Here is a 16,541-nt window from a genome sequence, read left to right as displayed (position 1 = left end):
CCCCGCCCCCAGCCCCGCCCGGCCTCCATCTCCGCCCCGCCCCGCCCCGCCCCACTCCGCGCTCACCTCTGCGGGCGCTGGGCGCACCACCCTTCCCTGCTTGGCCCCCGGCCGGCTTCTCTGGTCGCCATGACGGCGACTGTGTTCTTCGGCTGCGCCTTCATTGCTTTCGGGCCTGCGCTCGCCCTCTACGTCTTCACCATTGCCACAGAACCGTTGCGCATCATCTTCCTCATCATCGGGTGAGGCGGTTGCACCGGGAAACCCGGACTCGGGGCTCCCTCCCCCACCGAGGGCGCCGGCGACCCCCGGCGTCCGCACCCAGCGGCTCGACCTGGTTGGGTTTCCGAGGGGAGGAGGGCTGAGGGGGCCCGAGCCGAGGTCCCGCTTCCTTGGGACCCGTCGTCCTCCTAGGGTCGGCGGGAAAGCTAGAGCCGCGCCACCTCAGAGGGCGGCCGCGGGGGAAGGCGCTCCTGCTGGGGGTCTCAGAAACCGCTGACGTTTTGGCTTCTTTCTGCCTAGGTTTGTGGGTGGGCTTTACAGAATCTTGAGGCCTTGGAGGTGTGTGGGGAAATATGTGGCTAAGTTCAAATACGCATCTCTGATTTTTCTGGAACGTGCCCCTGTTTGCCTCACTCTCACTGGCAGCTGTGATCCCAAAGGCGTTAAGAACCTTTACGAGCACCTGCGGGCCAGGTACTTTAGAACCCACAGATGCTCAACCCGGGATCCACTGATTCGGCTGTCTGGGGTGGGATTGGGGCTGATTGTCTGTTTAAAAGCGCCCCAGGTGATTCTGATATGCAGTGAAGGGTGGAAACCTGTGAAAACACCAAATATACCAAAATACCCTTGAAAGAGCCTGGTAAATACCGAACACTCGTGGCCAAGGTGGCCATCATCCCAGTTTTCACCTGTCTGACCCCTTTTTGTGGGACTGGCTCCCTGTGTCCTCCTCCTCCCTGACCTTACTGTCACCAAGGAGAAACAACCAGACGAGGCCAGTTTTCCCCACCTTTTCTGTGCATCTTCACCACTCACCACTGTATTGCAAGTGAATTGCAGGATCACATGTTTTAACAGCAATAGATTTGGGCAAAAGCTTTTTAAAGCGTCTTCAAATCCCCTTCTCCGCAGCTGCACTTACCCTCCTTCCTGTGATAGAAGGAGGATATTTTTAGGGCCTTGTACGAAGAAAGCGCTCTAGGTGGATGGGAAAGGGAAAGAGTTCGACTGAAGCTCTTCCCACTCCCATCCCATTCCCGCTAAGTGGGGAGCCAAGGCCATACCTCCCCACATCTACCTGGGTGCCTTCACCTCTTCCCCAGCTGTCTCAGACAATAAGTGAGACTAAAGTACAAAATCTGCAACACCCTTTTACCTGCAGCTTTTAAATAGGAACATTGTAGAACTAAAAAATAAATTAAATCCATACCATTCCCATCCTACCAAACCAAACCAAGCCAAAACAAAAAAAGGTTCTTAGCTACTGAATTTTCTACCCATCACTGTTAATAAAGATGGAGACATCTTTCTGGAAAGGATATACTTGTACATCAATGCACAAAGGGCCAATTAGGAAAAGTAGCAAATAGTTTCCAGCTAGACTGTCCTTGGCATAACAAGTCTGCAGATGTACTTACAAATAATTGCACACTCACTGAAAGGCAGTGATTTGTAAGAAAAATTTCATATTCTTCCTGCACTACTTATTCATCTCATCAGGGGAAAAGGGATCATTTGATCCAGAACAGTTGATCTAGAACATCACTTTATGAGGACTTTTTTCCTTACTAAAGAGTCAGGAAGTTGTTCTTTCTCAAGCAGGGCTTTTACTTATTTATTTTGCTTTTAAACCTATAGGTGCCTTCATTCATACTTTTGTTTTTTCCCCTAATTTTCAGAGCTTTCTTTTGGTTGGTGTCTCTGCTGTTTTCCTCCTTTATTTGGTTCCTGGCAGGAGCCATTACTGGCAACAAAGATGAACCAACACCGAAATACCTGCTGATCTTTGGAGTATTAGTTTCAGTCTTTATCCAAGAATTGTTCCGGTTTGCCTATTATAGACTTTTAAAGTAAGTTAAATGTAAGTGTTTGCCTTGCCTCCCCCCCCCCATTGTGTTTGAATTGTGGCTTAGTAATTTAAAGCATTAACATAGTGTGACATGGGAGGAATCATACCTTTTTACATAGTTCAAAGCCAGGGGGTTGGTGTATTACCATCCTGAAAATAGTATTTTAGCTTTGTGACTATTTCTTCTTTCATTCACTCATTCAAAATCATTTGAGGATTTACTCAATGCTAGGCACTATCCTAGGCATGGGGAAAGGATATCAATCTAAATTGAGAGGAATCTTAGCATTTGTCCTGCAAAACTATTTCATGAAGCCAGCTTGCTAATTGGAAAAGTTTTCTTTTATAAAAATAATTATTGTTAGTAATCTATAGCTAATAATAATTATTATAGCTAATTTTAAAAAGGGTTCTGTTTAATCTCCTATTTTGTGGCACCTAATGAAATACTGGATTCAAGCAAGAATCATTTGAGGTTGAAAAAATCTCTTGGCGGAAGGCTGAATGATAACTTTATACTGAAGGGATCAGACTAATAATAAACTCCTGACATAAAAGAGAGCCAGCCCCCATTTGAATGCTTTATATGTATAAAAACCAATGAAATTATTTCTAAAAAAAGATTGACTTATGCATATAAGCCAGAGATGCTGCAGGGAGAGGATTCACTAGAGACAGTGGGGAGCAGAGCAGGCAGATTTACTGAAATACACTGCTGAGAGGAGCAGCAGGTGGGTCAGCTCCCTGACCAGGGATCAAGCTAGTGCTGCCGTGGTGGCTTCAGCTAGCTTCATAGTGCTGTGTTTTAACCCATTGTGCCACCAGGGAGGCCCCCAATGAAATTATTCAAAAGTTTTTCTCACTTAGTAGGAATTTTTATGGAGGTTATAATGGTAAACTTTTCAAATTTTGGCTATTTCTGTGTTTCATAGGCAAAATTCACATATTCAATCTGGTTTTTATAATTATTTTCCCAAAAGTTTTAATTGACTTTAATCTTTCATAGTTTCTTATTGAAAATTCATTTCTTCTAACTGTCCTAGCTTTTTCCAGGGATGTATTCTGATTCAGCATTATAAAGCCACATGTGCAAGGCTAATACATGGATAAATAAATTGAGAAAGGAAATTAGGAAGTTCACACAATTCTTATTTTTGACCTTTAAAAATTTTTTTTTAAATAACAAATTTTTAATAACAGTATGCAAATGAGTGAGAATATAACCATTAAAACATATAGCATCAAAATAAAGCTGCCAACCATCAATTTAAAGAATCAACAGCACTTATTCTCATATGTTCTTTAAAGTCGAATTCAAACAATAACAATTCACAATGAAAATTTAATGCAGTTTTAAGGAAACTATTTTGTTGGGTCTCTAATTCCCTCATATAATGAGAAAGCCAAAATGGTTCAGGTCACTAGGTTCATAATTGCTGCTGAGATGTAGTTCCTCACATAGTAAGTTCTTAGAGGGTCTTCTTAGAGACAAGTGTTTTTCACAAAAGCCAAAAACCACAGGGGCAGCTAGTAGAGAGAAAGTACAAACATCTTGCCAACATTTGTCCTGAACACTTTTTTAATGTAAGTCCTCATTCAAGATAGCAATGAGAACTTACATTTGTTGGATTGCCTATGCTTTTCCCAACTCTCTGACAGGTGAACTCAGCATATTTACATGCAGTTATTTCTCTAGTTGCTCTTTATTTGAAGATCACAGCTACAATTCATACTTTAGATTTCCGAATTATCAACCATTTCTCCCTTAATGCAAAATAATCATTTTTGTCATGTAATGGTTTCTATAAGTAATTTCCAACAAACTTTAGAACATTTTCAAGCTCAATATTTATTTTATCAGACTGTACACAGCATAAGTTGTATTCATCCATTTCCCAAAGTACCCCAGAGATGTTCACACAGTTCTTCCAGTAAAAAGTTTAATTTCTGGTTCATAAGGAAATGCTTCCTATCTTTGTAATTCTAACCTACTTCATAGTTTCTTTTAAGGTGAACTGAAATGTATCTCCAAATAATTTCTACTAGAATCTAGACTGCCCTTATGCTCCATCTTAAAACTGCAATGGTCTGTTTTCCTCATTTCCTGTCACAGACCTAGTTTTCCATGACTTTATCCTTTAGCCTATTGTGAACTATACTATCCTAACAAAATCTGTTATTATCTTTAATACCTGACCCTGGGTTATATGAACAATAACATCCACATAAATCACTGGGAAGTGAAGTTTTCTCTTTGCCTAATATTTTCCTCTCAGTCTTCTTTAGATTGAATTGTGATATTACTGTCTTTTCAATTCAACATTAGGAAAAAAATAAAAGTTTTATTTAGGACTGTTCTGGCTATTTTCATTTCGTCTCTCAAACATAATCATAATTTACTAGCTTTAGCTTTCAACAAAATTTCTTCTCATCACATTTAGAGGAAAAACTTTTGTTTAAAATCTTTTAGTTATTTAGAAAAAAATCCTCCAAGTTTTGCTTCAAATCACTGGTCCTTTTTTAGTTTAAATGATAAATTTAATGATTAAATTTTTATGCTACAAATACTCAAGTATTTGAATCATGTCACTTTCTAGAATGTTAGAGAATACTTCCTGACATATGATTGAAATTAATTCTTTTTTTTCTCACTTCTGAAATTAATTCTTAAAACCAGAATAGTGAAAGCTTGCCAAGTGGCATATAGTTTCTAAATTAAAATAAAACTAAAAAAAAAACCCAAAACTGTACTTATGGGAACTTTATTATTTTGGAAAGGGACAGACAAGAATAAGTGAACAAAAATAATACATATTAGAAGATAAGTACATGGAGAAAAATAAATTAGAAAACTAAATAAATTGGAACAACAGCAAAAACCATTGAAGCTTAAAATTTATAGATGTTTCTCTTTGCCATCACCTAAAATAAATAATTCTGACAGTTTGGGGGAGAATAGGGGTTCATATTATGACAGTTCATATCTATAATAGAAAAATACATTTTCTTTTAAAAAACTGGACACAAGTTCCCTTTTTAGGCCAGAAAGTAGGTTGCCTAGATGGTCCATGAAGACCTCACATGAAACAACTGATTTGAAACACAGCTAGAACTTGGAACACTATTTTCTTTCAGGGAGTTATGAGGTTGACTTTGGCTATGTACTTAAGACTTGGTTAGTAGAGTGATAAATATAATCTCTTTGATTCTGGAAATGAGATAATTAAGTATTGCATAAATTTCACAGCTGTAACCAAGACAGAACCTAAATAATATCTCTTATAATAGGTTTCTGATCATTTCTTCTTGCCAACATGCCAGGCCTTCTGTGTTTTTATACTTGTTGCTTTTAATAGCATACAAAAATTTAATAGTGAAGCATTTAAATTACAAATTGAAAATTAGGAAGCCATTGCAGAGAAGTAAAATATTAGAAATGATTTTAAAAAGAGATTTCTGTTATCTCTTGGAAATATTAAGGAGCCACAAACAGATTTCAAAGATAGCATTTAAATTTTCACAGGAATACCATATCCTTAACATTTAACTGTCCTTGAATATTTTGGTGTGCAGCAGTTAACTGCCATTCTGAAATTTAACTTTTACTCTAGAGTATTAAGTTAGTCAAAATCTCCTTTCTGACCTCTGCCCCATTCATGGGTTGCATAGGCAAATGGGATCTCTGTCAACATTTGTTACCCTGTTTCTTTCAAGACTAAAAGCTTCTCATTTTTCCACCAAGAGACATAGTAGTGGCTTCCAAACCCTTCTGGTCCCTGTTTTTTCATGTCAGTAGTCATGCCCCTTTTTGCCAGTCCTGGTATTCACCTGTGCCAGGACCCAGCACATTATTCTGCTGTGGCCTAAGAGAGGGTCCCTACAGAGAGCAGTGACCCTCCTCACCCCTGACTGGAGGCTGTAGTAGTGCAACGAGCCTCCAGTTGCACTAGGTTTTCCGGCATCATTGGCTCCCTTTTGGTCAACTTCTCCACATATAATGGTTCTAATTTTGAAACAGTCATAATTTCAAATACAGGACTTCACAGCAACTCCTTAGGACTTCAATTTCTAAAGTCTGACTTAACCAAAGTGGCTAAATGAATATCTTACTATTTGTCTTCATTGTCTTCTTACTTTCTAGTTTCCTCTTGAAATGAAATCTTTAATGGCTCTAACCTGTGGTTTCATAGAACTATAAGCTGCACACAGGCCTCCATTTTTAATGAGGGCATGGAGGGGGTAGGTCCATATAAGGCAGGTATTATGGCTGTCATTCTGCAGATTCCCATTGCCAGTAAGTTCAGAGAGGCAAATGCATCTTTAACAAGCCTTTGGATTATGTACAATTTTTTGTAGCAAGTTTTTGGAATGTTGGATGTTACATAGTTATGTATTAAAACAAATTTGAGAATTATTATACTTTATTCATGACTAAACACATAGATACTTCCCAATTACTCTTAAGTTATACTGTACCCAAATACAGGAACTTTAGTTTGATTGATATTTCAACAGTCTCCATTGTCAAAGTAGAATCTAACTTGTAAGTTGAAAGTACTACCAGTATCAAGTTTTTGCTACTGAATTTGGTGCCAAGATTAAAATGTGGAGTTTGCACCAACCAGTTATTAAAGGTATATAGAATTGATCCAAAGTGGTTATCATTGCAGTGTAATATAAACTTATCTCCTGGATCAAACCTTAGGAATAGTAAGTACTTCATCTTGACTAACTGAATGAATAAATTATAACTTTCAGCCTAGGAAAGAGTTGCAAGGTCAGGAATTGATATGTGGCCACAAGTGACAGTCCTTTCTACACCCATTTAAAAAAAATCCAAGTTATGATACTGTATTTTGTACATATATTCTGTGTGTAAATTAGGAATGTTTTTTGTTTGTGTTGAAACAATTATTATTTAATTCAGTTTTAAGGTCTTATAATTCTGATACCATAAATATTTGATAATTTCAGAAAATCTTCTGTTTATAGAAGAACAGTATGATAGCCATTGCTGCAATTTTTTTAAACAGATTGTCTATAGCCTAGCAATCCCATTTAAAAAAAAAAAAAAACGATTTATTTGGGCCCTCCCTGGTGGCGCAGTGGGTTAAAGCACTGCACTAAGAAGCTAAAACCCACTTCTGCATGAGTTGATGCCCACCTGCCCCGGAGGTGACCACATGGTGTGGCAGACCTCTCCTGACCCGCCCGCTGCTCCCCTCAGCAGTATACTTCATCTATCTGCCTGTTCTGCTCCCTGCTGTGTGTGTGGTGAATCCACTCACCATCCCTGCACCTCTGGCCTGTGCCCCAGTTCTGTATCCATAAATAAATAAATCTTTAAAAAAAATTATGCATACAGAACTGGGGTATAGGCCAGAGTTGCAGAGGCAGTGAGAGGATTCACCAGAGACAGAGTGGGGAGCAGAACAGGCAGATCAACAAAGTACATTGCTGAGGGGAGCAGTGGGTGTGTCAGGAGAGGTCTGCCACACCATGTGGTCACCTCCGGGGCAGGTGGGCATCAACTCATGCAGAAGTGGCTTAAGCTTCTTAGTTTTGTGTTTTGACCCACTGAGCCACCAGGGAGGGCTGCCATTGCTGCAGTTTTATAAGTTTATCTTTTAAATTTCTGAAGTGGCATTTCTGATTTATATGCATATTTCTTGATACTTTCCCTTATATAATATATACAAAAAGAATCAACAGATGGGAAAAATGGCATGGTGTGAATTATTGGTAGTATTTTGAGTTTATAGTTTTTAAAAATGGGCTTTTAGTTTTTTGTTCTTGCCAACAAAGAAGTTTCCACATCAGTGTAATGGTCAACTAAAAACACTGCACTTAGGCCATCAGTTGTTTGTTCTATCCATCAGGAACACGGAAACTGACAATGTTTTGTACTTTTTCACTTCCCTTAAGTTAGTATTGAGAACTATTAGTGCCACAGACCTTTCCCCCACAAACTTGCAACATCAAAAATGAGGAAGTTTATTAAACTTTTGAATTCATGTGTATGTATTTAATTTATTTGTGATTGTAATACTTTGCTTTACCAAATAGCAAATGTCTTATTCATTACTGAGAAGTTTGTATAAAACAAATCCTTCAAAATGTGTTGTTTCTATTGTACTATACTTTTTATGCATTTGTTGATAATTGCTATTTATATTTGCATATAAATGTGCATGTATCTGTGTCTAAGCTATACTTAAGCCTTTAACAACATTCCTGTGATAAATAAGTTTATTTAGGAAAACCTGATATTTTAATTAGCTACTGCACCAAAGAAAGAAGCCAACAGTCACTTAATTTTTTTTGAATATTTATTTATTTATGCATATAGAATTGGGGTACAGGCCAGAGGTGCATGGGTGGTAAGAGGATTCTCCAGAGACAGAGTGAGGAGCACAACAGGCAGATCCACGAAGTACACTGCTGAGGGGAACAGCAGGCAGGTCAGCAGAGGTCTGCCATGCCATGTGGGTCAGACTCCTGGCTGGGGATTGATCTTGTGTTGAAGTGGTTGTGGCCCGCTTGATAGTGCTGTGCTTTAACCTGTTGCACCACCAGGGAGGGCCTGCTTAAGTTGTTAATTCCTATCCTTATGATGCTTCCAAATGAGGAACACTGAAATGGCAAATTCTTTGGCATCTAGAAGAACAAAGGACTTTTTTTTTTTTAAGATTTATTTATTTGTGCATACAGAACTGGGGTACAGGCCAGAGGTTCAGGGGCAGCGAGAGGCTTCACCAGAGACAGTGGGGAGCAGAATAGGCAGATCGACGAAGTACACTGCTGAGGGGAGCAGCGGGCAGGTCAGGAGAGGTCTGCTAGCCATGTGGTCACCTCTGGGGCAGGCGGGAATTGAACTCATGTGAAAGTGGCTTTAGCTTCTCAGTGCTGTGCTTTAACCCGCTGTGCCACCAGGGAGGGCCAAAACAAAGGACTTTAAACATTATTTTTACTACTACTATGATTGAATTCTGATTGTCTTAATTTGATGTAATCAGTGATGTTTTATGTAACACATAGGCAAACTATAATGAATACCTGGAAATTTCAGTTAACATAATGACCAAAATATAAATATATTCTGGTTAATTTATTTTCCTCCTTTTAGAGTTAACCTAATTTATTTTTGTTTCAGAACTGTTGAAAAGTTGTTCTGAAATCTTTGGTTCTGTTTTTGCTTTAATAATTGTACTTTGTAGTGAATATATAAATATCCTTAGAGTCAGTATCATTGTTACAGTTTCTATTCAACCAAGGTTAGAAATAGTGACAGCGGTGGAACTGACCAACCACACTTAGCATTCCTAATATCTCTGTGGGGTGGCGGTTTGAGGGGTGAGCAGGACTCATGGTCTGCCTGTACAGATATTTGGATATGATGACTCCAAAGATCATTTCTTCCCGAGCAGCATTCTGTTGTTTGAGTCACATATTCACTTCCTTTTCTGAAGGTCTCATTTTATACTCCCCTAAAATCTGACTGAGGACATAAAAATAATTTAAAATATTTCCTGATATTTTAGAATCAAGAGAACATATGTTTAAGTACCCATATGACAGTTCAGACTATTAATATTGTAGCATTTAAAAACAAGGTTTGGTGTTTACCAACCATTGTTAAAGGTGGTTTCTTTGAGAAATTGCTGCCCGAATGGACTTTGAACAATAAATATGATTTAAGTTCTGCACAGTGGGAGGTAGAGGTGATGGTAAAGTAAGATAGAACAAAGTAGCAACAAAGAAGGGATGAAGATACAGTACATTGGGAAGTGGCTTAAAATTCAGTATTAGATTCCCTAAGATATTGAACTAAGTATTTATTGAACTCAGTAAACAATGAAAGGATTGCTTTTTTTCTTATTAAACTCAGTCCTAATGACTTGTTTACTTATATATTTATTTATTTTTCTCTTCTATCTGGGAGTCAGTAAAAGGCTAAAGTTAGGTGGCTTTAGTTAATTGAAATTTTGTTGTATTTTGTTTAAATGGGTTTAGATGTAGAGTTGAAGCTGAACAAAGTCTCAGTAAGTATTTGGATTTTGAAGTTATCTTGTATATTTTCCTGATATATTACTTACAAAAATTGTGTTTTTTATTTTAGAAAAGCCAGTGAGGGTTTGAAGAGTATAAATCCAGATGAACCAGCACCCTCTATGCGATTACTCGCTTATGGTAAGTGAGAACTGCCCAGTGTCATTAAGAAAAAATATCAGATTTGGCATGAAAGCCATTTTTATTTTTTATTTTTTTTTGTAGGTTTCAAATAGTATTTTATTACCACCTTGGCATATTGGTGTACATTCTTTTTCCAACTTTCCAGGGCTTATGTAAAGGGAAATTATTGCAGGTAACTCTTATCTGTGTGCCCACTAAATATTAACAAGATTTAAAAGTTGGGCTTTTAACATGTATACACTCAAGTTAACAATTTTATGTGATAGTCTGTTACCTTCTGTAGGTGGTTACCGTGACTTGCTTATACTCTTCATATTAATATAGAGAATACCTCTGTGTGTTTTTCTTTTAGAATTTTAAAGAATGGGTCTAGGTCTCTAAATTTAGTTACCCTAGTTTAGCCCTGGGGTCACTCTTTACAGTATTCTCTCACCCATCAAATACAATTCCAAGCTATCAAATTTAATTTTACTGACTCCATTATCATAAAGTAAAGCCACACTTTAGCATCATATCCATCTTTGTCTTACCTACTGATTCTGTGCCTGTCTAGATATTTCTTCTTACCTTTTTCATTTCTCTGCTACATTCCAGTTAATTTCCTTTCCTTCCTCTCTCTACCCCCTCTCTCTTTATTCTCTCATAGCTAACCACTTGCCTTTTTGGAGCCTTTTATATTGCTTCTCCAACTGCATGTGTACTCTTTCACCTTTAACAAAAAACTAGTATTAATACTTGGCACTTTGCTTTGAAGAGAAATCATAGCATGAAAAAATTTTAATAGTGTTTTCTTCCTCCTTAGTTTCTGGCTTGGGTTTTGGAATCATGAGTGGAGTATTTTCCTTTGTAAATACCCTGTCTAACTCCTTGGGACCAGGCACAGTAGGCATTCATGGAGACTCTCCCCAGTTCTTCCTGAATTCAGGTGGGTACCTGGTAACTTTGAAGATTCAGATTTGTGATATAATGGCCCTTACTGGAGTCTTCTAACTTAGGAATTAAAGTAAATAGAAATATATTTTATGTCTTTTAGCATCTAAATATTATTAGACACTACAAAATAAACAGTCTAAGAAGGTAAAATTTTTGGTTAGAGTATTTTAGAATTTTAGATTGGAATAGCATACATTTAAGTTTTATTTTGCTATACTAACAGTGTTACTGTGTAGTTGAAATATTACAAGTGAATTTTTAAAAAGATTTATTTATGCATACATAACCAGAGTACAGGCCAGAGGTGCAGGGGCAGTGAGAGGATTCACCAGAGACAGAGTGGGAGCAGAACAGGCCAACTGATGAAGTACACTGCTGAGGGGAGCAGCGGGTGGGTCAGGAGAAGTCTGCCGCGCCATGTGGTCACCTCCAGGGCAGGGATCAAACTCATGCTGAAATGGCTTTAACTTCTTAGTGCTGTGCTTTAACCCACTGTGCCACCAGGGAGGACCCACAAGCGAATTTTTATAGGCTATCTATTCTTTCTCATTTTTATAGTTTATGTTCAGTATAAACCTTTTAATTTGTCAGTTTGACTCCCTTTTGGAAGGCAGTATAATTTAATCTTGACATTGAGTGGGAAGAATGGTTCTTGTTGAATGTGAAGTAATGTCATACACCTAAACGTATATTTAAGCATATATGTATCATTTCTCCTGTACCTTAAGAACCAAAATGCTAACAGCAACTTAAAGTCTCTTGTTCCTTATCTCCCCCAGAGCTAATCATTGTTCTGATTTTGTGTTACTAATTTCCTAAGTTAACCATTTTCAAAAGGTAGGTTTTTAACATGCATACATATTTTGTCTTGAGGGCAAAACTTGCAAGCTCTACTTTCATGTATATATCTGAAAAAATTAGTAGTTTTCCTGATTGTCAACATTTTAAAATAAATTGTAGTATATTTTTTGAAAAGAAGTGGCAATAGATGAGTTGATCTTGTTTTTCAAAGATGCAATATAAAAGGACCAACTTATTTCAAACTGCTTTTCACCCACCAGATAAAGGTTGTAATTATAATAAAATGCTCATAACATTTGAGAGTTGGTGGGTAATATACATAGTTAACATCAGACTTCGCTCAAATTCCACAAAAGTATTTTTTTAATTTAATTTTTTTTAAATAATTGGAAAAAATCCACTATTTTTTTCTCCACAAGTTATCTGTTTGAAGTAAGTGACCTCTAAATGTTTTAATGTTTTTTAATTAAATCATTGTTTTTTTAATTATTATTTAACATTTATGCCAAAGCAATTCTTCTTCAAAGAACTTAACCATCTAATAAGTGGGGGTAATGACCAAATGTTAGAGAATTGCTACAATAGTCTAGAGATACCCAATGCATGTTATAATGACCCCCAAACCCACTTAACACTTACCATTTCAATCCAAGCCTTGACTTCTCCTGTGTAGATTAATATCCACCCCTAACTGCTTATATGTCCAAGGCACTTTTGATGAGAATCTGTCCTGCATACAGCTACCAAAATAATCTTCCCAGTTCAAAGTGTGTGATAGCTTTCCAAGGCCTATAGGAAAAAGCCAATACCCTTTACATCTGGCAACAAGTTGGAAGACAGGACAGTGTTTTTTTTTTTTTTTTAAAGATGGATTTATTTATGTATACAGAACTGGGGTACAAGCCAGAGGTGCAGGGGTGGTGAAAGGCTTCACCAAAGACAGTGGGGGGAGCAGGATAGGCAGATTGACGAAGTACACTGCTGAGGGGAGCAGCGGGTGGGAGGGGGGTGTCAGGAGAGGTCTGCTGCAACATATGGGTCACCTCCAGGGTCAGGGTTTGAACTCATACTGAAGCGGTTACAGCTCTCAGTGCTGCGTCCCAACCCGTTGTGCCACCAGGGAGGGCCCAACAGGACAGTGTTTTAATGGGATTGTATTATCTAGTGGTACCTCCAGCATAGTAGATTATTTTAATTTCAGACATTCTATAATTATAATATCTGGTAATTTAAAAATGATTATTAGAATTAAAATTTTAAAACAAATGTAATAGTAATAGCCATAATTTTTTCGAGTTCTACATCTATTAATAAAATATAATACAAGGAGACATTATTGCTACAATTTTATTCTCTTAAATTGGATTGTTACACTGTATTAGCAATTTTCTTCTGGTTCTCAAGTAGCACTCTTCTTGTGGAATTATTTTTCTGCCACCTTCATTCACTAGATGGCGCTAAAACCCTTTATTTACCTAGGTTATTCCATAAGACTAGACTAATTCTTTTGCAGGAAAGTAAAATATGCACTAGCAATGTAGGTATTATATTTGTACTTTCTATAAATTCAAGAAAAAGTTCAAATAAAATATTTTTATTTTATTATTTTTAAAAAACGTTTACATATGCATACAAAAATGGGGTACAGGCCATAGGTATGGGGCAGTGAGAAGATTCACTAGAAACAGAGTAGGGAGCAGAACAGGCATATCCACTGAAATACACTGCTGAGGGGAGCAGCAGGTGAGACAGGAGAGGTCTGTTGTGCCATGTAGGTCACCCCTGGAGCGGGGATCAAACTTGCACTGAAGCAGCCACTGCTGGGCTTCATAGTGCAGCCCTCAACCACCTGCGTCATCAGGGAGGGCCTAAAATATTTTTAATTCTTTAATTTGGGATGATTGCCTGACCATACTGTTATTATGTACCCATGTACAAGAGTTGTTTTTTGTTGTTGTTGTTTTTTGTTACAGCATCATTCTGTGAAGTGTAAAATTAGGAATTATACATTTAAGGAATTACTTTTTACTGAATTTAAAGATAATAACCCAAGTTCATATGTATTTGGATTTGCTATATAAACATTATCTGTTGTTACCATTTATTTATGCCTAAGCTCTTTTTTATTTTTCCACTAAATAAGTTTTTATTTATAATTTAACATATCCCATTACAAAATATTAAACAAGGAATATAAGGTCATTAGTGTACCCATGTTAGTGTAAAGATAGGCATTGTATGACACATATTTGTACATAATTTCATGGAGCAGGCGCAGTTCATAAATAATGTATATGTATAAGTTAATGGTTTAATTTGTTGTGTAATAGGCTAACATTAACTTTTATTAGAATTTTCATTTATTGATAATTCTGTGGAGAGGTAAAAGTATGAACATTAGACTCATGCTCAAGTCTTATCTTGCCACACGATTATTTTGGTCAAATCCACTTGATCATGTAAACATGCATTCCACAAACAATTATTCATATTTTTATTCAACAGAAGTTCTACAAAACTATAAAAATACAGTCTAGTCAATCTCTATACCTTCCACTCAGTGATGAATAAAGATAAACAACTAATTACAATAAAATGTGTTATGTGCAGTAATGAGGAAAACCCATAAGCACACATACTCATAGTTCTAACTCACCCTCAGATGTTGCCAGTTGCAGTTTTCCAGTTGCAGTTAGTTGATCAGCTATGTAGCTAGTTATGTCTTTTCTTTCTCTCCAACTGAATTCTAAGCCATAAAAGTACAACATTTGTCTTGTTCACTGATACATCTTTAGCACCTTATGGAGCCACGCACAGCTTATGAGTGAGTGCTTTGAGTAGAGACTATAAAGGATGAAAAATAAAGCTAGGTAGACAAAGGAAGTAGGATGTCAAGGAAGAATGTGCCACCAACCTTTCACTTAGGGACCATGTAATATATCATGTTCAGTTCTTGAGCATTGTGATTTAACAGGAATACTGAATTGGTCTGGAAACATTGTCAATGTGGTGAAAAATCTAAAAGTTGCATCTTCTGGGATATGATTGAAGGGACAGAAATATTGAACTGGAAGAAAAACTAAGGAGGAATGTGGAAGATTCCATTTTTGTCCCAATTTTTCATTTTTCTTCAGTAGAATTATATATCCACCCTTATATGAGTTTGTGGCAGCCAGATGATTTTTGCTGTTCCTGACTTTGAACAGATCATAGACAAACATGGAAAGTTCCTAGTTAACTTCAAATACAAAGTAATAGAATTTTTAGTGCTCATACCCACTGCCTGCTCTAAGGTGGGTTATCCATTAGGAAGTTATACCCCATGCTTCCAAATGGCAGCCCCTACTCCACTGGTATGGGCTTTTATATAGAATTTGTATGAGAGTAGCTATTAATACAACTATAACTTTTTAAAAAAAATTTCTTTTAAAGATTTATTTATGTATACAGAACTGGGGGTACAGGCAAGAGGTGCAGGGACAGTGAGAGGATTTACCACACACAGAGTGGGGAGCACAACAGGCAGATCAACGAAGTACACTGCTGAGGGGAGCAGCGGCTGGGTCAGGAGAGGTCTGCCACGCCATGTGGTCACCTCCGGGGCAGACGGGAATTGAACTCATGTGGAAGTGGCTTTAGCTTCTTAGTGCTGTGCTTTAACCCACTGTACCACCAGGGAGGGCCAACAACTATTACTTTTTTAATGTGCCATATATGGAAAAAGAAATTGACTAGTGCTTTGTCAAAAAGCAGACATTGAGCAGTGTTCCCATCCTCTGCACTATTGACTTTCAGAGTCAGGTAATTCTTTAGGGGAAGGGGGTTGTGTGTGGGGGCGGGTATTGCAGGATGTTCAACAGCACTAGTTCCCCACCTGCCAGTTGTGGCAGTCAACAGTGTCCACAGACATAGCTAAATGCTGTCTGAGAGTCAGATCTCCCCAGATGACAATCAGTTAAGGCAGATTTAAGTTCCACTAGAACAGGAATTTGTTCAGTTACTACTTTAATGAAAAACCTGATACATTTAAAGTGGACCCCATGGGATCTATTATTTCATTGTGTAAGGGACTGTCAGACTACTTCCAAGGGGCTTCCCAATGCTGCCACTCCACACAGATGAACTAATTAGAGGGGGACTTTAAACATAAAGTTGTAAACTTGGCAGGCTCTTCAGCTGATGAACATACTTTAGGAATGTTTTCATAAATCAGAAATTATGATTTTTAAAGTGCCTATAAACATACACATTTTCAAGACTTTTCCTTTATGATCTAGTTGATATTAAGGGACAGCATTATGCCTTTTTTATGGCTAGGTAATATGAAATAGTTTTTAAATTTTTAGAATGTTGGTTAGTAGCATATGTACATTTATATTTAATAAATTAGATCACAGACTTCTCACTTTTTTTAAAAAAAATTTATTCATACAGAACTGGGGTACAGGCTAGAGATGCGGAGGGTGAGAGGATTCACCAGAGACAGAGTGGGGAACAGAACAGGCAGATCGACGAAGTACACTGCTGAGGGGAGCAGCGG

At 37.6% G+C, this 16,541-nt stretch overlaps 1 protein-coding gene across 3 annotated transcripts in view; it reads left to right on the top strand.

Moving 5' to 3' along the window:
- Positions 1-67: 67 nt before the first annotated feature.
- Positions 68-16,541, top strand: part of APH1B (APH1B gamma secretase subunit) — a 29,957-nt gene continuing 13,483 nt past the window's right edge. Inside the window, exons 1-4 of one of the 3 annotated variants that reach the window (XM_004687700.2) lie at positions 68-242; positions 1,905-2,075; positions 10,194-10,264; positions 11,070-11,192. In XM_004687700.2, the coding sequence (XP_004687757.1) occupies positions 130-242; positions 1,905-2,075; positions 10,194-10,264; positions 11,070-11,192 (478 nt within the window). In that variant the 5' untranslated portion in view covers positions 68-129. Of the gene's footprint in view, positions 243-1,904; positions 2,076-10,193; positions 10,265-11,051; positions 11,193-16,541 lie in introns of all 3 variants that reach the window. The other 2 variants (XM_004687701.2, XM_012728638.1) reach the window with 2 other exon arrangements.

This window comes from Condylura cristata, unplaced genomic scaffold, assembly GCF_000260355.1.
Source record: "Condylura cristata isolate star-nosed mole 26May11 unplaced genomic scaffold, ConCri1.0 scaffold00023, whole genome shotgun sequence".
Classification (NCBI taxonomy): Eukaryota; Metazoa; Chordata; class Mammalia; order Eulipotyphla; family Talpidae; genus Condylura; species Condylura cristata.
Note: the sequence above shows the minus strand (reverse complement) of the source record. Positions and strands in the feature narration are given on the sequence as shown.